General features: G+C 36.8%; 1 protein-coding gene across 1 annotated transcript in view; it reads right to left on the bottom strand.

The window, feature by feature from the left end:
* The window catches only part of PARN (poly(A)-specific ribonuclease), a 42282-nt gene extending 24247 nt beyond the window's left edge, over positions 1-18035 (bottom strand). The window contains exons 1-2 of the mRNA XM_023744976.1: positions 17999-18035; positions 15167-15353 (exon numbers count right to left, since the gene is read on the bottom strand). Of these exons, the coding sequence (XP_023600744.1) occupies positions 15167-15353; positions 17999-18035 (224 nt within the window). The remainder of the gene's footprint in view (positions 1-15166; positions 15354-17998) is intronic.
* Positions 18036-19418: the final 1383 nt, after the last annotated feature.

Below are 19418 nucleotides of genomic sequence, written 5' to 3'. Positions count from 1 at the left end.
TCGGCCCTGATCGCCAGCCAGGCCTAGTGACCTCACCCGTGTACAAATTTTGTGCGCCGGGCCTCTAGTTATTCATACATTTCATTGAAATATTTTAAAAATGTCAAGAACTTCACAAAGATCCACTTAACATGTGAATAGCTACCATACCAATAAATCATTACTTGTCTGGTTATGTTAAATGGATATATTCAGTTCTGCTACTAATTGGCTTTGTGACCTTGAATAAGACACAGCTTCTCAGACCCTCCAGTTCTCCTTTGTCAGCACTAAGAGTGTACTGGATCATCTCCAAGTCCTTTCCAGCAAATATACAGCTTTATCAAGTAACACTTTTGCTCACACAATTATAGATGCTACCCATTCTTTAAAAGAATATATCTGCATTTCTTCAAAAATGGATTTAGTCACCCTAACTGGTTTGGCTCAGGGGATAGAACATTGGCCTGTGGACCAAAGGGTCCTGGGTTCGATTCCAGTCAAGGGCATTTACCTTGGTGCAGGCTCCTCCTCAGCCTGGGCCCTTGTCTGGGCGCATGCAGGAGGCAACCAATCAATGTATTTCTCTCACATCATTGTTTCTCTCTGCCTTTCCCTCTCTCTCCCACTCTCCCTAAAAAAAAAAAAAAAAAAAATCAATGGAAAAATATCCTCAGGTGAGGATTAACAACAACAACAAAAATGTCTTTAGCCTTCACTTCCATTCATCTGAATTAGTGTGATATTACTGTATTTCACAATTATTAGCATTTGCAAGTAGAAATGACACTTAGTTATCTAAACAAAAACAAAATTTATCGTATTAGTATCTTAATCCTATGTGCTTTTAATCTCTTCGGAAATTGTCATTTTTGGTTGTTTCTATTTTTCTTATAAACCAAATCTGAGAAGGAAAAAAAAACTCATAATATCAACTGATGAGGCTCAAATTTGGAAATGAACTACTGTTTCACAAATGATGTTGAAGGAAGAAGGTAGGTGAGGTTTTCATACTCATGGAAGATACCAACTCTTCCTCTCTGCCTGGGCACTCACCTTTATATGATGCCCATTGTAGACAAATAATCTTAGCTAATAGAGAGAAAGAAACTGGGGATGAAGAAAGAGGTTCAAAAGAAAGCTATCGACCAATGGAAAACATTACTCTAAATTCTAATGGTTTCATTATATTCATTAATTTAAACATCCTAAATCACATATTTAGTCAAATTGATGATGAGATTACATCATTAGCACTAATTTGACTTGTTGAATCAACAGGGTTATGATGGCTTTACCAGGAGAAGAGAACAAGATTCTACCTCATGAAATAGAGAATGTCATTTCAGCTTCTTCAGAACAGAGGACCACCTACTACCAGATGTTCTCTTTCCAAGAAATGACATGCTTCTTACATTTTGGTTTGATTTATGAAGAGCCTTCTGGGAATAATTTGTGACTATAAGCAAACTAGAAATTAATCCCCTCCAAGATTGTAGAATCATTCATTTAAGATGATAAATCATGTACCTCATGGTCATTCCCAAGAATTCCCGTTCTTTATACTGATTTCTGTAGCATCCTATGAGATTGATTTGCTTTTAAGTTATTTTCCCTTAAAAAATGTGGTAAGGTATGCATGAATAGTCTTCAGACTAAGATATTCCAAGGCATCCACAGTTGATCTATTCCCACCTTTATATGGTTCTTTCAGCTGTCTTTCCTGCTGTCTAAACAGCAGGTAAGACAATAAAATAGGGTGGATACTGATGTAATTATGAAAAGAATGTCATTTCTTTCTGCCTTACCTTTAGCAAAGCAATTAAAACTGGCATAAACTAACAGGAAAAAGCAGTCTGAATGGTATTCTCCAATAAGAAACTGGAAAGAAAGGTATATTCTGGGTGTATTATAGGTTCTCTTGATCATTCATTCATTTGCATCTTTTTCTGAGTGACCACAAGGCATCATTTGTTAGGTACTGGAATGCTAATATAAGTAAACAATCATTCCCAACTTTTTCTTTTCACTTCCTACCAAGAGTTACCAAGGCAAAGAATTCCCAAGGATTCTAGGTGGCATAGAAGGCATCAGAAGGCATTCCTGGTGGTGGTGGGAAAGGATCACAAGTGGATATCTGAAGGAGTGGACATTCTGGAAAGAGCATGAATGGGATTTCAGATGAGAGAGATGAGGGCTTGAATCGGGGTTCTGTCATATATTGGTGTTGTGACCCAGGGCAAATTCCTTCTGTGAGTCTCAGTCTCCTCAATTATAAAATAGGTTATTGTGAGGATCAAATAAGAAAACTATACAAAACAGCAAAGGTTACAGTCCCTGGCGCATGGTAAACACTTAACAAATGCAAGTGCCTTCTCTGCTTCCTCACTGTTCTATGGTAGGCAAAGGCGGGGGGTGGGGGGGCGCGTAGGGGGGAGTCCATGTTTTAGGGATGATGTTGATGGGTCTTCAGAGGCAGTGGTCCAAATTTTTGAAAAGCATCAGGAAAGGAGGAGAGGAAGAGAGAAGAAGAAGTAGAACGAAGACATAAACAGCATAAACAGGTGGTACAGCATGGTCGTGATGGCTGGGAGGGTAAGTAAATAACTGGATGGCTATTTATTAACTCATGGGTGTCCAGACCACCCCAAATGCCCTACTCTGTTGGAAATGTATACAAGGTTACTAGAAGACACAGTTCCATTTTTTTCCCAACATTTTATTATGAGAACTTCAAATATACAGTAAAGTATAAAGAACTGTACAATTAACATCAATTTAGCCATTACTTAGGTTCTATAATTAGTTCTACTTTGGGGATAGAGACCTGAAAATACACAGCAGATTTTAGTTCTTTTGCATTTGAAAAGGGGGCATATAAGGGGGAAGCTCTAGAATGTTCCCATGTGGTTAAGTATTTGGCTTCTGCTCTCCCAGCAATGCGGTTGAATGAAATGAAATCTTTGCTTCAGAGATTCTTGAATGAACAAAAGGAAGCACCTACAATCTGCAGACAGAATTTAAACATGGAACCACCTATCAGCACAATGACAAAGCTCATGTTGGGCTATAGTAGCCATTCATCCTTCTACCTGACCTCCCCTAAGTAAACACAAACATGCTGTGGCTTCTGCCGGCTTATATTGTACTAGCAGGGCATAAAGTGTCAAAAAAGAACCGCCAGAAAAATGTTAAGGATTTCTACACCTAGAAATGAAAATATAGGATTTACACATTTCATACTTTATTTCAGCTGAAACAAATACAAATAATACAGGAATAATTCTAACTGCACATGATCTGGGCAACTCAAATAGGAAATCAGTTGTGTGTTTGGTTAATAGATATGGAAAAGATAGCATTTCACTTCCTTAATGATCTAAGTGTGTTGAGGGCAATTTCAATTGGCAGTCCCATTTAAAAATTTATACTATTATATGAAGATAAGTATGAATAATATAATACATTATTAGAAACACAGATGATAATTACTTTTCATTATAGTTATTCAAATAAATAACATGAAGATATGGAAAGAAAACATTTATTTCAAATACTACTGCTATTATTAAACATGAAAGTATTCCAAAACATCAAAAGTCAGATTAAATATAAGGGGATATTAAACTGAGCTTTCAATTCTTTAAAATATAATCTTGAGACGACATACTGCTTTAAAGTGGGTTTTCAGTGCCAAATTCTAAATTACTGCATACAGAAACTTTTAAATGGAAATAATGAATTTTTTTGGAGATGGGAACTAACTCCTATGTTTTTAAATTTAAAGAAAGCTAAGTCATTACTAAAATTTTCCCAATTTTAATGAAATAATTACAGAATTTTTAAAATCAACTATAGAAATCTTAGAGATTGAGCTCTTTTAAAAAATACATAATTTTTAATCACTACAACTGTTCTGCTTTCACAGGTGTGCTTTTGTCCATTTCTGTAGAGGTGACACTTCATTCTCTTAAAGCAGACAGACCTACATCTAAAATCAGTTGGTCTGGTTGCCAGACATGCTATAGCCCATACAACAAGTAAGAAGAAAAGGCCGGATCTCACAGCATTTACAATCAATTTACCTACCTTTCATATTTTATCTTAAGAATTTTTATATCTACAAAAGCAATTTAATGAAGTGTAAAATAGATAAGTAGTAACTGAAAGTTATAAATTCACCAACTATTTTTCTTGATAATTCATAATTTTCTGCTGAAATTTTAAAAGTATTTTAGGTCAGCATCCTCCCCATCCCCGATTATCGTGAGAAAGGCTTCAAGTGAAATTTTACCATAAAAAGATTGCATTCCAGCCCTAACCGGTTTGGCTCAGTGGATAGAGCGTTGGCCTGTGGACTGAAGGGTCCCAGGTTCGATTCCGGTCAAGGGCATGTACCTTGGTTGCGGGCACATCCACAGTAGGGGGTGTGCAGGAGGCAGCTGATCAATGTTTCTCTCTCATCGATGTTTCTAACTCTCTATCCCTCTCCCTTCCTCTCTGTAAAAAAATCAATAAAATATATATTTTTAAAAAGATTGCATTCCAGATTGCCTGCATCTTTTAAAATATTTTTAATTATAGGGAAATACACAGTTGAGTTGCATTGTTATGTGACCAATCTGTAGAACTCTTCATCTTGCAAAACAGAAACTCTCTACCCATTAAATACTAACTCCCATCCCTCTCTCCCCCAGCTCATGGCAAACACCATTCCACTTTCTGTCTCTGTGAATTTGACTATTCTAGTTACCTCATAACAATGGAATCATACAGTATTTGTCTTTTTGTGACTGGCTTATTTCACTTAGCATAATGTCCTCAAGGTTCATCCATGTTGCAGTAGCATATCAAAATTTCCTTCCTTTCTTAAGTTGAATAATATTCTGTAATAGTGATTTTCAACCTTTTTCATCTCATGGCACACAAACTAATTACTAAAATTCTGCAGCACAGCAGTATATATGTATATTTTGCCAATCTGACAAAAAAATAGGTATAATTTTGATTCATTCGCATCAGGCAGCTATTGTTGTGTTGGCTTGTTGTCATTTTTTTATTTGACAATCTAAGGGAAAAGAGGTAAGTGCTCCTGACTAGTCAGGTATTGCACGTTTTACAGCACACCGTTTGAAAATGGGTGTTCTATATCACATTTTGTTTATTCAAGTTGTCTGATTTTCTTTTTATATTATTCTCGGGAATCCTGATGAAATATTTTCTTTGAAAGAAAGCAATAGTGCTCTGACCTACTGGCCCAACACAAGTCAAAAGGAGACGGGTTCGACCAGTTCAGCTTTCCCTGACACCAGCCAGGCTTTCTTTCAAAGAACAATATTTAGAAGTGGGTTTTCAGTGCCAAATTCTAAATTACTGCATACAGAAACTTTTAAATGGAAATAATGAATTTTCTTGGAGATGGGAACAATATTTAGAAGGAATATTTGTTAGAGTTGTTTCTACATCTTGATTTAAGAAAGCTCCGTGGCTTTATGTCTTAGGAACATTCCACGGTAACACCAATTTGCCTGGTACTTTAAAATTCTACATTAATCAGATTCTAGTTTTATGCTGAATATTTATTTGAATTTCTTAAAATACTCCTTTAGACTAGAGTGATCCTTTCTTCAGTTGTTCAGATGTTAAGGTGGAAAGGAGCTGAATAAGAGGGAAGACTAAGCAAAGGGCTGTGATTATTACTTTTTAATCGTTTAAAACAGATTTTAAAGGTCTCTCTGTACCACCTTTCCAGTCCGAAATTAACACAGCCCTTAAAAGATAATTAGACCGAGGCAAAATCAGCAAAGAGGAGGGGAAGGTAGCCCATCAGCAGAAAAGAGCTGTGTCACCAGCTCTATGATCTGGAGCAAACCACTTCCCCTCTGAGTCTTTCTTTTTTTTCTTAATCAGTGAAATAGGACTAATATGCTACCTTATTCCCCTCAGGGTTCTTCCTCAGTCCCCGGTGAGGATAAAGAGCCATTATTCTTCTCATAATGGCATTTCATAATCTTACCATGGTTCCTACTGCCCCTTGCCTCCAGCTACTATTCCAGGCTGAATAGTCTCAATATTTCCCCTTCCTTTTATCATCATCAAGTCATTTTCCTCCAGATGAGCTGTGGAACTTCTACTTAAAAGCAACCAATCAATTCATCAAAGACCAAGACTGGATTCTAAAGGCACTTCAATAATTTTTATATTGGCTTATACATCATAGGGTCACTTCTGTGTATTTTTTTTTAAATTGTTAAAAACTAATAGTTTTCCATTGATAATCCATGGGACTAGATATCTAAATCCTTTCCCCAAAGAAATAAGGTTGAAATTCAGTTTTCAACTTAGGGCTTCTTTGACAGTTATTTTTTTTTTTAAGAAAAGATAATTTATTAAAATGAGAGAGCATTTACACACTCACAGGTGTAAATGTGCCATGCTTCTAAGAGGTAACTTAATACACTGGGCTATGGATCCAAAACACCTATAAAGTTAGAATTCTGTGTAACTTCAGCTAAATTACTTGGGTTTTCTGTGACTCAACTTCCTCATCTATAAATCAGGAATATCACTAAGGGTTACAATGAGTTATTACACAGTTTAAAAACAACAACAACAATCTGAAGCATCTAGCTCAGCCCTAGAATGAAGAATCTGCTTAGTAAATATAAGCATTCTCTCCTGTATTTCACATTTATCTGTAGATATTCCAAAAAGCATTCTGTGTGTCAGTGAGCTTTACACCTTTATACTGACAGGACAAAGAAAGACGTAAGAAAGGTAAAAGAAGAATGATTTATCTGAACTAGAGCACTGGGTTACGAATCGATCTTTCACAAGCATCTGACTTTACAATATTCATGAGTTCCGCTACAAGGTTGATCATTTAAATTAGAATTAAACCCAGGTTAGCAGGTTAGTATGTTTTATTAAGGAGGCTAAAGAACACTAAGCCATTTGCAGTGTAAAGAATCACACTTAAACAAGAAGCAGAATAAGAGTGACTTCCAAGCTATTTGGCAAATGAGAAAAAGAAGGTAGAGAAAAGTATGTGTTCATTACCATTTACCTAACAAAAGGTGGGGGTATATTTATGTAGTTGTTTACATATTTATAAGAATGGAAAGATATACGAAAAACTAATAAAACTGGTCACTAAAAGGGAGGGAGAAACAAGCTGGAGAAGGCGCAGAGAGACAAACTTGGTAGATTTGATTGTGGAACCATATAAATGTTTTACACAATTATAAGACAAAATTAAATTTTAGAAAGGCAATCCATAAAAGTAAATATAAAGAAAACCTAAATGATTACTGAGATGGTAGCTTAACCACACAAAAAATTAATTACTTCAAATGACTTTAAAATAAGGTAATTTGATTGTTCAGCTCTAGTTAGATAAACTCTAGAGACAAAAATTGCTACCAAAATATAAAATTATTTTTCAATAAGTACATTACTAGTAATGCTACTGATAGAGTTATTCTGAAACTCTTATAGTATGTAGTAGCATAAACCAAGTAAATAATTAACTTAATATCATTATAAACCAGAATTTTCAACAAGGAAAAGGAAAAACAAAATTTTAAAAATAAGTTGTGGAGTCTAACTGGAATTTGAAGTATCAGTATAAACTTATCTTTTTTCATGAAAGGAAGAAAGACTACCGTGCTAGCTCTTTTCAGTAAAAATGGCTATAAAACAACAAAGAAACCAGTATCAATCAACACCCTGAGAACCCAGATAATGGTTTCTAAATACCATTTCCTATCAAAAGGAACAAGCCCCTTAGAGAAATGGCTGACTCCAAATATAAGGTAAGACATGTATAACAAGAGCCTGGAATATCTTGTTAAGTGTACCAGAAGTCAAAGAAGCTATTAAAGACTCCTGGAATTGTATCAGAAGACTCAAAAGGCAACTCAAAATGGTTCTCACTGGTCATAACAAGATAATTAGAGCATAAAAAAGAATAGCACTCGGCTGATATGGATCAGCGGTTGAGCTTTGCCTCTAGAACCAAGAGTTTGCAGGTTCAATTCCTGGTTAGGGAACATGCCAGGGTTTCAGGCTCGATCCCCTAGGGAGCATGCAGGAGGCAGCTGATGGATGATGTTACTCTCTCAGCAATGTTTCTCTCTATACTTCTCCTTCCCCTCTCTCTAAAAATCAGGGGTGGTGGGAAGAGATCAACCAAAGAACTTGTATGCATATAGGCATAACCCATGGACACAGACAACAGAGTGGTGAAGGTGGAGAGGGAGGTGGACAGGAGAAGGCTAGAAGGGGTCAATGGGGGGAAAAGGGGGACATATGTAATACTTTAAACAATAAAGATTTTAAAAACACATATATTTTTTAAAAAGCAACTGTAATGTATAAATATATATATATATTTAAAAATCCATGGCTATCCCAGACCTGGAAAAATTTATGGGGGTGGAAAGAACAGGGCTCTTCAGATCACCCTGGAATCAAATCCAATTCAAGAACTGTTTAATCCCCCTGAGCCTCTATGAAGTGGGGATAACCTCTCACCCCTCACAATGTTGCTATGAGCATCACATGAGATAAAATGTGAAATACCTAGCTCAGAGCAAGCACTCAGGAAACTGACACTTGAGTAGTTACTTATTCATTCATTAATTCACCAACTATCTGAGTACATACTGTGGATCAGACTCTAGGTTAGGTGCTAGAGATATAAAGACTCGGAAAACATGGCACCTGCCTTGAAGGAAAACAGGAAAGTAAATCCATGATTATAGTGGTAATGTATTCAAAGTTCTGGAAGGATAAAATATTTGGATCTAAAATTCTATATCCAGGAACATTATCAATTAGGAAGGTGAAATAGAGGCATTTTTTAGTTTACTAACCATATAATATATGTGCAAAAAAAAAGAAAAAAATAACACACCACTAAGAAAATTAGTTCCCTCAAAAAAATCTACACAAAAATGGCTGAGATATTTAGAAGATATTCTCCTTTGGGCAGCAAAGCTTGAATGACATAGGAATACATTTTCTTCTCTGTGGGCCCAAATATGCAGCCTTTCTTCACTAGAGAATTGTATTTATACAATCATAATAATATACATGCTATATACCTCCTGCCATCTCTTGGAATCAACTTCTCAAGAAAGCACAAAAATATAGATACAAAAAAGTAGTAAGTAGTATAAATAACCTAATTTAGTTAACGAAAGTGAGAAGGGGACAGAGAGCAAAGGAAGGTACTATATGTGCTTAATTTTTAATCTTATATAGAAGCAATTAAGATATATTGGTCAAAGTTGGTAAGACTTTTTAGTTAAAGGTAGATTCACCACCAGAAGAAAATGATAAAGTAGCCGCCACAGGGAAGGAGAACTGGGAATGAGGAGCAAAGATTCCCCTATACCTGTTCATTTTATATTCTCTTGTACTATGCAAACTTTTATAAAATTTTGCATTTATCACTTCAATGGTTTAAAAAGTGTCATGGGAAACACTTTCTCTGCTAAAATATATGTAACGCCACAAGATCTACACTGAATTTGCTAACTCTGCTCAAATTCAAGAAAGATTCTGAGGTTACTAGACTAGATAACTTCTACAGTATTTTCCAGACTAAAGATCTAGCCTAAGATGAATATGCAAATTGTAGGAGGATCATTTGGTTAATATAAAGATACAGATGTAATAAAATCTGTTCCTAAGCTATAGAACATGAAGCAAACAAGAACGAAACAATAGGAAATTTCCCCAGAAAAAGGCAGCTGAGAACCAAGAACAGAAGCATTAAAGTTAAATGGAGCCAGGAGGAAGAAGGGAAAAACAAGAGATGGTAAACAGAGCTTCTGAGTGCACTCCTTACTGCTGAGAGGGAGTGAGCTACCACAGGACAAGAGGGCTGGTGCCCATGCTGCAGAAATGCATTCTTAGACAGCAGGGTGGTGGTGGGTCTGAAGGGGAAAGGCAACCACTCTAAGTCACAGAAGCAGTTAAGCAATTAATGTGTAAATCAGGAACCAACACACAAAGGACAAAAAGGGCTGAGTTCAAGTTTCTTCTGCCACAGGCTAGTGATTTCTAACCATTTCTTGAAGTCGTGTATACAGATGGTAGGTGGGAATTAAAAGGCTGTACCCATTGAAAGGGTGAATAATCTTTTTCTTACTTAGTGTGCTGACTTTATTATTTAGTGTAGCTTTATTTTATTTTTATTTTTTTGTTAATCCTCACCCGAGTATATTTTTTCATTGATTTATAGAGAGAGGGAAAGAGAGAGGGAGACAGAGAGAAACACCGATGTGAGAGAGACCCATCAATTGGTTGCCTCCTGCATGCGCCCCAACCAGGGCTGGGATCGAGCCTGCAACTGAGTATATGCCCTTGACCAGAACTGAACCCCAGACCCTTCAGTCCAGAGGCTGACACTCTATCCACTGAGCAAAACCGGCTAGGGTTAGTGTAGTTTTAAATGCTTTTATTAGAAAAGAAGAAATGTAGTAAAATCAATGAGTTAAGTTCCCACTTTTAAAAACTAGACAAAGAATAACAAATCCAAAATAAGCGAAGAAATAACAAGAGTATAAATAAATGAAAAATAAGACAGAAAAACAATAGGAAAAAAGCCCAATAAAGTTAATTTTGGTTCTTTGAAAGAATTAATAATCACCTAGCTAGGAAAAAAGAAAAGAGACACAAATTACCAATATCAGGAGTTTTTAAAGGAACATAATTAGAGATCCTACAGATATTAAAATTATAAGGGAATATCCTAAGCTAATAATTTTATGCTAATGAATTTACCAACCTAAACGAAATAGAATATTACTTGAAAAACACAGATTCCTAAAAGTGAAACAAACAAAAAAAAAACAGAAAATCTAAATAGCCCATATCAATGAAAGAAATTGAATTCATAATAAAAAACCATTCCACAGAGAAACTCTATGTCCAGATATCTCCACCAGTAAACTCAACCAAAAACTTAAGAACTTACTAGTAACTAGTTTTATGAGGTTAGTTCCTGATACAAAAACTTGACAAAAATATAAAAGAAAAGGAAATTACAATCTAATATTTCTCATAAAGAAAGATAAAAATCCTATGTAATAAAAGGATAATATGCAAATCAAACAGCAGGACAACTGGTTACTATGACATGCACTGACCACCAGGGGGCAGATGCTCAATGCAGGAGCTGCCCCCTGGTGGTCAGTGCACTCCCACAGGGAGAGCGCTGCTCAGCCAGAAGTGGGGCTTGCGGCTGGCGAGTGCAGTGGCGGTGGTGGGAGCCTCTCCCACCTCCATGGAAACGCTAAGGATGTCTGACTGCAGCTAAGCCATCAGTGGACATCCCCTGAGGGCTCCTAGACTGCTAAAGGGCACGGCTGGGCTGAGGGTCCCTCCCCCCCCCCCCCCGCCTACCCCAGCACACGAATGTTGTGCACCGGGCCTCTAGTACTTAATAAAATATGAGCAAATCAAATCCAACAACATGTAAAAAGGATAATACATCATGACCAAGTGGATTTCTCCCAGGAATGCAAATTAATTTAAAAACATCAATGTAATTCAAAATACTGACAAAATAAAGTATAAAAACTATATGATAATTTTAAAAGATACAAAAAGAGCATCTGAAAATATTCGACATCCATTCATAATACAAACTCTTAGCAAACCAGAAATAGAAGGGAACTTCCTCAGTCTGAAAAAGGACTTGTATGGACAACCTAAAAATCATACTTCATGGGGAAACACTGAACTTCCCCTGATACTAGAAATAAGGCAGGGATATCCACTCTCCCACTTCTACTTAACTATGTACCAGAGGTGCTAGTCAGGAAAAAAGCAGAAAAAAGAAGCGAGACACAAATATTGAAAAAATAAAGCTTGTTACTAGCACATTAACATGATTGTGTATATAAAACCCTGTAGAATATTAAAAAAAACTATCAGAAGAAGTAAATTTTAAAAGGTTGCAGGGTATAAGGGTAACATACAACAATTAATTATATTCTATACAGAGGCAGCAAAAAACTTGAAAATGAGTGACTTGTTTTAAGAAACTTTCATTTATAATAACATCAATAACATAAAATATTTAGGAAGAATATTAACGTAAGACCTCTACAGCAAAACCTAAAAACAGGCCTAATGAAGAAACAGACAAGATGCTTCTAAAATTTATTTGGAATACAAAGGATCTAGAATAGACAAAATAATTTGAAAAAGAAAAACAATGTTGGAGGGTTTATGCTACCTAGTTTTAAGTCTTACTATAAAGTCACAGAAATAAGAAAGTGTGGTACTGGCATAAGAATAGACATAAAAATGAATGAAACAGAGGAGTACAAAAATAGACCTAAATACTTAGTCAATTTATTTTAGACAAAAGTGCCAAGTTCATCTTAATAAGAAAAGAAAAATCTTTTGAACAAATGTTGCTGAAACAACTGGATACTCATATGTAGAAAATTAACACTGACTCCAATATCACTGCATACACAAAATTAATTTGACATGGATCATGAGTTAAATATTAAAACTATAAACCTTCTAGGAAAAAAAAACATATAAGAAAATCATTGCAAACTTGGGGAATGCAGAGATATTTTGGACAGGGATAAAACCCACTAATCATAAAAAATATTTTAAACCAGACTTCATCAAAATGATAAATATTTGCTCATCAAAAGACACTGTTAATAAAATGAACTCAAAACTCAAACAAATATATTTGCAATACATATATCTGACAAAGGAGGTATATCCAGATTACATAAAAGAACTCTTACAATAAAAAACAGTAAAAAGACAAACAACCCAATTAGAAAATGGGCGGGACACTGAAAAATCCACCTCAGAAAGAAGATATCTAAATGGCCAACAAGTACACAAAAAGGTGATGAACATCATTAGTCACCAGAGAAATGTAAATGAAAACCATCTTATATCCTCTAGAATGGCTAGAATAAGAAAAAACACTGCCGTAACCGGGTTTGGCTCAGTGGATAGAGCGTTGGCCTGCGGACTGAAAGGTCCCGGGTTCGATTCCGGGTCAAAGGCATGTACCTTGGTTGCGGGCACATGCCCAGTGGGGAGTGTGCAGGAGGCAGCTGGTCGATGTTTTCTCTCTCATCGATGTTTCTAACTTTCTATCTCTCTCCCTTCCTCTCTAAAAAGAATCAATAAAATGTATTTAAAAAAAAAAAAAAAGAAAAAAGAAAAAACACTAACAGCACTAATGTTGGCAAGGATATGGAGCAACTGGAACTTTCATACAATACTGGTGGGGAGTATAAAATGGTACATCCAGTTTGGAGAATTGTTTGGTTGTTCCTATAAAGTTTAACATACATCTAACCTAAGTACCAACAATCCTAGTCTTAGGTATTTACTCAAAAGAAGTGACAACATATGCCACAATTTTTTTTTACTGAAATGACCACAGCAGCCTTATTTATAATAGTCCCAAACTGGAAACAACCCAACTTTCTACCAACAGGAGAACAGGTAAATGTGTATTCATACAGTGGAATACTACTGAACAATAAAAAATAATGAACTACTGATACACATTTTATCAGGGATGAATTTCAAAAACATGTTAAGCAAATGAAGCCAAACACAATACCATATGATTCCATTTTTTTTTTACAAATTCCAAGAATAATAAAAATTAATCTATAGCAACAATTTTCAACCAGTGTGCCACAAGAATTTTTAAAACATGCAATGCCAGACTATTTAGTCAGGAATACTGACCTCTTTTCCCTTAGATTGTCAAATAAAAAAATGACAACAGTCAATACAACAATAGCTGTCCAGTGTGAATGAATAAAAATTATACCTATTTTTTGGTCAAATCAGCAAAAAAAAAAAAATACACTTTTTGGTGTGCTGCGTAATTTTAGTAATTAGTTTATATGTGCCATGAGACAAAAAAAGGTTGAAAATCACTGATCTATAGTGATGGAAATTAGAAGTGGTTGCTTAGGGCTGCTTAAAAGGGGGTACAAGGAAACTTTGGGGGGAGATAAAAATGTTCTATATCCTATTTAGGGTGGTGGTTACATGGATGTATATAACTGTTAAAACTCTATGCACTAAACATTTTAAATCTGTACATTTTATTTTATGTTAATCATACCTCTCTAAAAAGCCATTTACAAAGTATGGAGAGCAATACAAAATATTAATTGTGATTGCCTCTGGGTAGTGGGATTCTAGCTAATTTTTTCTTTTGCTAATCACACTTTTATGAATTTTACAATCCTATATAATAAAAGGCTAATATGCAAATTGACCAAACAGTGGAACAACCGGTTGTTATGACATGCACTGACCACCAAGGGGCAGATGCTCAATGCTGGAGCTGCCCCCTGGTGGTCAGTGTGCTCCAACAGGGAGAGCGCAGCTCAGCCAGAAGCCCTGAGCCAGGCTCATGGCTGGTGAGTGCAGTGGCGGTAGCAGGAGCCTTTCCCACCTCCATGGCAGTGCTAAGGATGTCTGACTGCCCCACGGGGAGTGGGCCTAAGCTGTCAGCTGGGCTCCCAGACTGTGAGAGGGAGAGGGCAGGGCTGAGGGACTTCCCTCCTCCCCGAGTGCACGAATTTCGTGCACCAGGCCTCTAGTTTTCTATCATGAACTTCTCCCACCCCCTTTTTCTATACCTATGTTTTGTAGTTTCACAAAGATGCCAAAATATTACCAGTATTTAACTTCTGAAAGTAGGATTATGAAAAGCATTAAAGGAAGTATTTGTCAAGTTCTCGTTTTATAGTCTGCATGTGGTGCAGATGCCTATGTAGGATCTGAAGGGAATTCAGGAGCTCAGGCAGAGGAACATGGCATACTGAGAAGAGGAAGGGATCAGACACAACAGAGTTCAACTCTGTACCTGGCTCTCTCACTGAAACTGGTGGGCAAGTCAAGGAGCCTATTTCCTCAATCTCTAAAATAGGAATAAGATGTATCCTGTCTGCCTCAAAAGGGTTTTCTGTGAGTGAACCAGCTGTGGTCGATAAAGCACAGAAAGAATTAAGGTAGTAGTAACTTCTGATATTATGGGAAAAGTTTTTTTAAAAAGTCCTTTCTCAAAAGTCAGATTTATTACTTACAGTCCTGTAGGAAGCAAGAAAAAAGATATTGCTAGAATAACTGTGCTTCTAAATCAATAGCCAATGATTCTTACCTATTGGTGCGGTAATAGTGATTCTGCAGAGCACAGGATATACACTGATTTAACCGCTTTCTCTCAATCTCCTTCCAACTATCTTCTGGCCACTTTCTCTTGATCTGCTTCTCCTCGTGTTTTTTCCCCACATATTCAGCATAGGTCTGAATACGGTAGCTTTCTGCGTATTTGCTGGTATTGACAGCTACAAGAAAAAGAAAAAAATCATTATGAAAGAGCCTGACCTAGCCCCGAGGTGTCACTGAGGTAGTCAAAGGAGCCCTGGATTCAGGTCTGAGCTCAGACACCAGCTCTGACACTGAGAAGCCAGGTGGCCTTGGGAACATTCCTTGGGCTCGCCAAGTCTGAGTTTCCTCATCTGGAGAAAAGAGAGTCATTACTCCACAGCCTCACCCACAGTGTGAAAGTGCTCTGTAAACGTAAAGAACTGTCATGCTGTAAGTAAAAGATTAATTTTCAAAATATTTGCAGGTAAAATTGCTGCTTAAAAATTATTCATTTCCAGAGTAAGAAAATGAAAACAACAACAAAACAAAACTACTAAGGGAAAACTGTAAACCCTCATTTATTTTGTTAAAAATAAAAATGGCAATAAAAGCAATCTTCACTGTCAAATATTGAAGTTCAACCATATGTGTGTGTCCGGTGTTTTGCATACATGATGTCTAATCTTCACAATACACTTACAAGGGAGGAACTGCTTTTGCTGATGAGAAAGCAGGGGCACAGAAGTCAGGTGATTTACTGCAGACCTCACCACGAGTGAGTGGCAGCGATGGGATGCAAAACCAGGTTACTTTGACCCTAAAGCCAGGGGCCTTTTTGCTGCTCTGCACCTCACTTCGGACTCTGCAAATACAAGAGATCCCCACAATGCCTAAGACATGCCTCTTCTCCTTCTGCTTTTAAAGACTGCTAATTCTCTGTAATGTGCCTCTGGCTGGCAGGAATACTTGAAAGCTGGATGGAGCTTATTCCCTCCTTGGTGTTAATGCTTAACTAAGGCCAGGTCAGCTTTGTTGCAATCCTTTGCTGTGTCCTTCTCAGAGGCCGGTGGGATGGAAAATGCTGGTGGAGTGGGAGTGAGGACCCATGGAAGGCCTATGGGTGGATAGGCACCCACTTGCTGATTCTGGTTCATGCATTTTGAGCATATACTCTCCTAGCCCACTCTCACTGCCAACAGTTATTTCCCACACTGGCAGTGAGACAATAAGTGCCTGGCCTTGCTGACTTGGTATCTGGGCAGCTGAAAAAGCACCTACTGTTTGACAGAGAATCCATATACCCAGTTCTAGCAAAGTTCTTGGTACAGAGTACTTCTCAATAAATATTACGTGAATGAGTGCAGGCAGAATGCAGCAACTGGTGATAAGCATGCAGTATTTGAGAACATCAGAACTGGACAAAGGACTCAATTATATTAGGGACCTGAAATCAGAGGGAAAGACAACTGTGTGAGAGGAGGATGTTCCACATATCCTACACTTGACACTTAATCTTCATTCCAAGTGGGCCAGATTTGCCTAAAACTTCTCAGCACAATAGTGGATTACAGAATGTCATGCCCTTAATGTTTAGCTACTTAAAGAGCAAAATAAAACTACAGAAAAGAAAAAAAAACAATTCTGTAAGAAACACAAATTTTACTAAGAAGTTTGCTGTAATTTTCAAACATTCACTCTAGAGTTAAAGAGAAATAAAAAGAAAAAGGAACCATGAGGGTATTAAGGAACTTTCATAGTATACAGTCTCCTAAAGAAGTAGAGTAGTTACTGAAATGTGAGCTCAAAATAGTGTGCTCTGACTCAGTCACAAGGAGATAAACAGGCATCAAATTCTGGAGACATGCTATTGACCAAAGTCACTCATATCAATCAGAGAACCACAGAAATAGGATCCTTTCTTGAAAACCTAATTCCTCGTGACAGTTACTTTTTTCCTACTTTCAGTGGCCACATTTCTGACTTTTCCCCTCATTTATCTAACCACCCAATCATTTCCATATAAACAAACACCATCCATCTATGCTTCCATCCAGTAATTGCTCACTGTCTGTCCAGGGACTATGCTAGGTATTTGATAAAAAAGACACAATCTCCATCCCCTTAAACTCACCCTGTCACATGCAAGCTTTATGTAGAGTTGATTTCCCTATATACCTGAGACTACCTACTAAAACAGGTTAACCTACCAAAATGATACATAGAGAACCCATAGAGTCTACCATCATTATTCTGTACTGACTGTTGGTAAATGAACACTTCCTGGATTTTCCTCTTTAAGTTTCATTCCTATATCCAGCATATTCATTTTGCAAATGTCCCCAAAAGGAATGACATCTGCAATAATCCCTCTCTCGAAATTAACTTGGACTACACCAAGTAAAAGAGTAGGCCTGAGTCAGTATTCCCCATGAAAGCAAAGGTGATGACTGGATCACATAGGAGCCAAAATGACCTGTTTAATAGTGTCCAATTGTTTCCAATAATTTCACTCTCAGTGCCATGGACAAATGTTACAAACAACCCTCTAACCTCGGAAGGGGAATTTATTTGAGCACATTTGGAATTAGGATTGCTTAAAAGGGAAAACAAATAACAATCCACTTTTCACTCCTGGCCTTCACATGGCAATAATTTACCAGCATTCCTTCAAGTCCCAGCAGCTTTGCAGCTCTCGGCCTTTAATCTGGAAGCTAAGTTCTGGCTCAAAGCCACCCTTCTAATGGATGAATCAGCAAAATGAATTGGCTGTCAGCTGTGTCCTCCAGTGATTCCAGCTTGCCTGTCAGAAGCAGCGTGTAGTCAGCTGCTTGGCAACACTAACCTTTTCCAAATTTGTCAGAGAAATGATTCAAGGCCATCTTTTGGTCGTGCCACTTGGTTAAACGCACTGGGGAACTAACGCTGAGAGTCCTCCCTGTTTCCTTATAGGTGAGTGAGAGCAGTTCCTCCCACATAATAGTCTCATCCACTCACAGCTTCATTGTACTAAGTCCACTGTCTCTTGACACTCTGCACACATTTTAGCATTTAATCTTCACAATAACCCCACAAGGAAGGGATGTTCTAGTCATCACACAGATACTGAGACAGAGCATCAGGGAAGCTAAGCAGCTTGCCTAAGATCTTGTAGAAGAGCAATAAAGCTGGTTTGGAACCAAGACGGGTCTTTTTTTTTTTTTAATGTAATATTGCCACAGGTCTGCCATATATTTGTGTGCATTTATGTATTTATTTAGATGAACAATTATTTTGTAAAATGATTCTTTTAGAAGTTTTAAAGATTTAAAATGTTTAGATTTTTTCTTTCTAAAAATTAAGAACTTTCCATTACTGTCAAGCTAAGTCTAAGTTGATAGATACATTATGTTTAAGGACAAGAAGACTTAACACCAGATGTAGATTCCTTCCTAAGTTGATCTATAGATTTAATGTAACTGCAGTAAAAAAAAAAAAAAAAAAAAAAAAAAAGAACATTGGAAAAAAATTAAATGAAATGAGAAACAAATCTGAACAGAAAACAGGGCAGTGGTAGCCAACAGCAGGAGGAGGTCAACTACCAAGGAGATGAGGGAATTTCGGGGTGATGGAACTGCCCTAATATGTTGAGTGTGGTGGTGATTACACTTGTTGAAATGCAGAATTGTTCAACAAAGAGGGTACTTTTATTGTATATAAGTTATACCTCAATTATTCTGTGGAATTAGAATGATTGATTCCAAAATTTAAATGAAGAACAGGCCAACAATAACCCAGACATTTCTGAAGAAGAAAAGAAAGGGGGACTTGCCTGGGTAGCCAAATAAGCTTCTTGTAAAGCTACAGTAATTAGGCAGTGTAGTTCAAAGACAAACAAAGTGACCAATGGCATAGAGGAGCCTAGAAACAGACTTATGCATCTGTCAAAGTTTGCTTTTGGACAGAGACAGCATGACAGAGAGTGTGGAAAAGGAAAATTGGAAAAATTGTTTATCCATAGGAAAAAAATGAAATTGAATTCTTACTCACACTATGCCAAAAAATCAACTCCAGATGGACGAAATACTTAAATGTTAAAAGCAAACTTGAAAAGAAAATGTAAGTAAATATCTTTCTGAGCTTGAAGTAGGAAAGAATTTATGGAGATACAAGGTGTTAAGCATAAGAAAGATAATAAATTTGGCTACATTAATAGGAAAACTTTTGTGCATTAGAAGACACTTTAAAGAGAGTGAAGACAATCTACAAAATGGAAGAAGATATTT

This window comes from Myotis lucifugus, unplaced genomic scaffold (assembly GCF_000147115.1).
Source record: "Myotis lucifugus unplaced genomic scaffold, Myoluc2.0 scaffold_504, whole genome shotgun sequence".
NCBI lineage: Eukaryota > Metazoa > Chordata > Mammalia > Chiroptera > Vespertilionidae > Myotis > Myotis lucifugus.
This window is presented reverse-complemented; position numbering and strand designations above follow the sequence as displayed.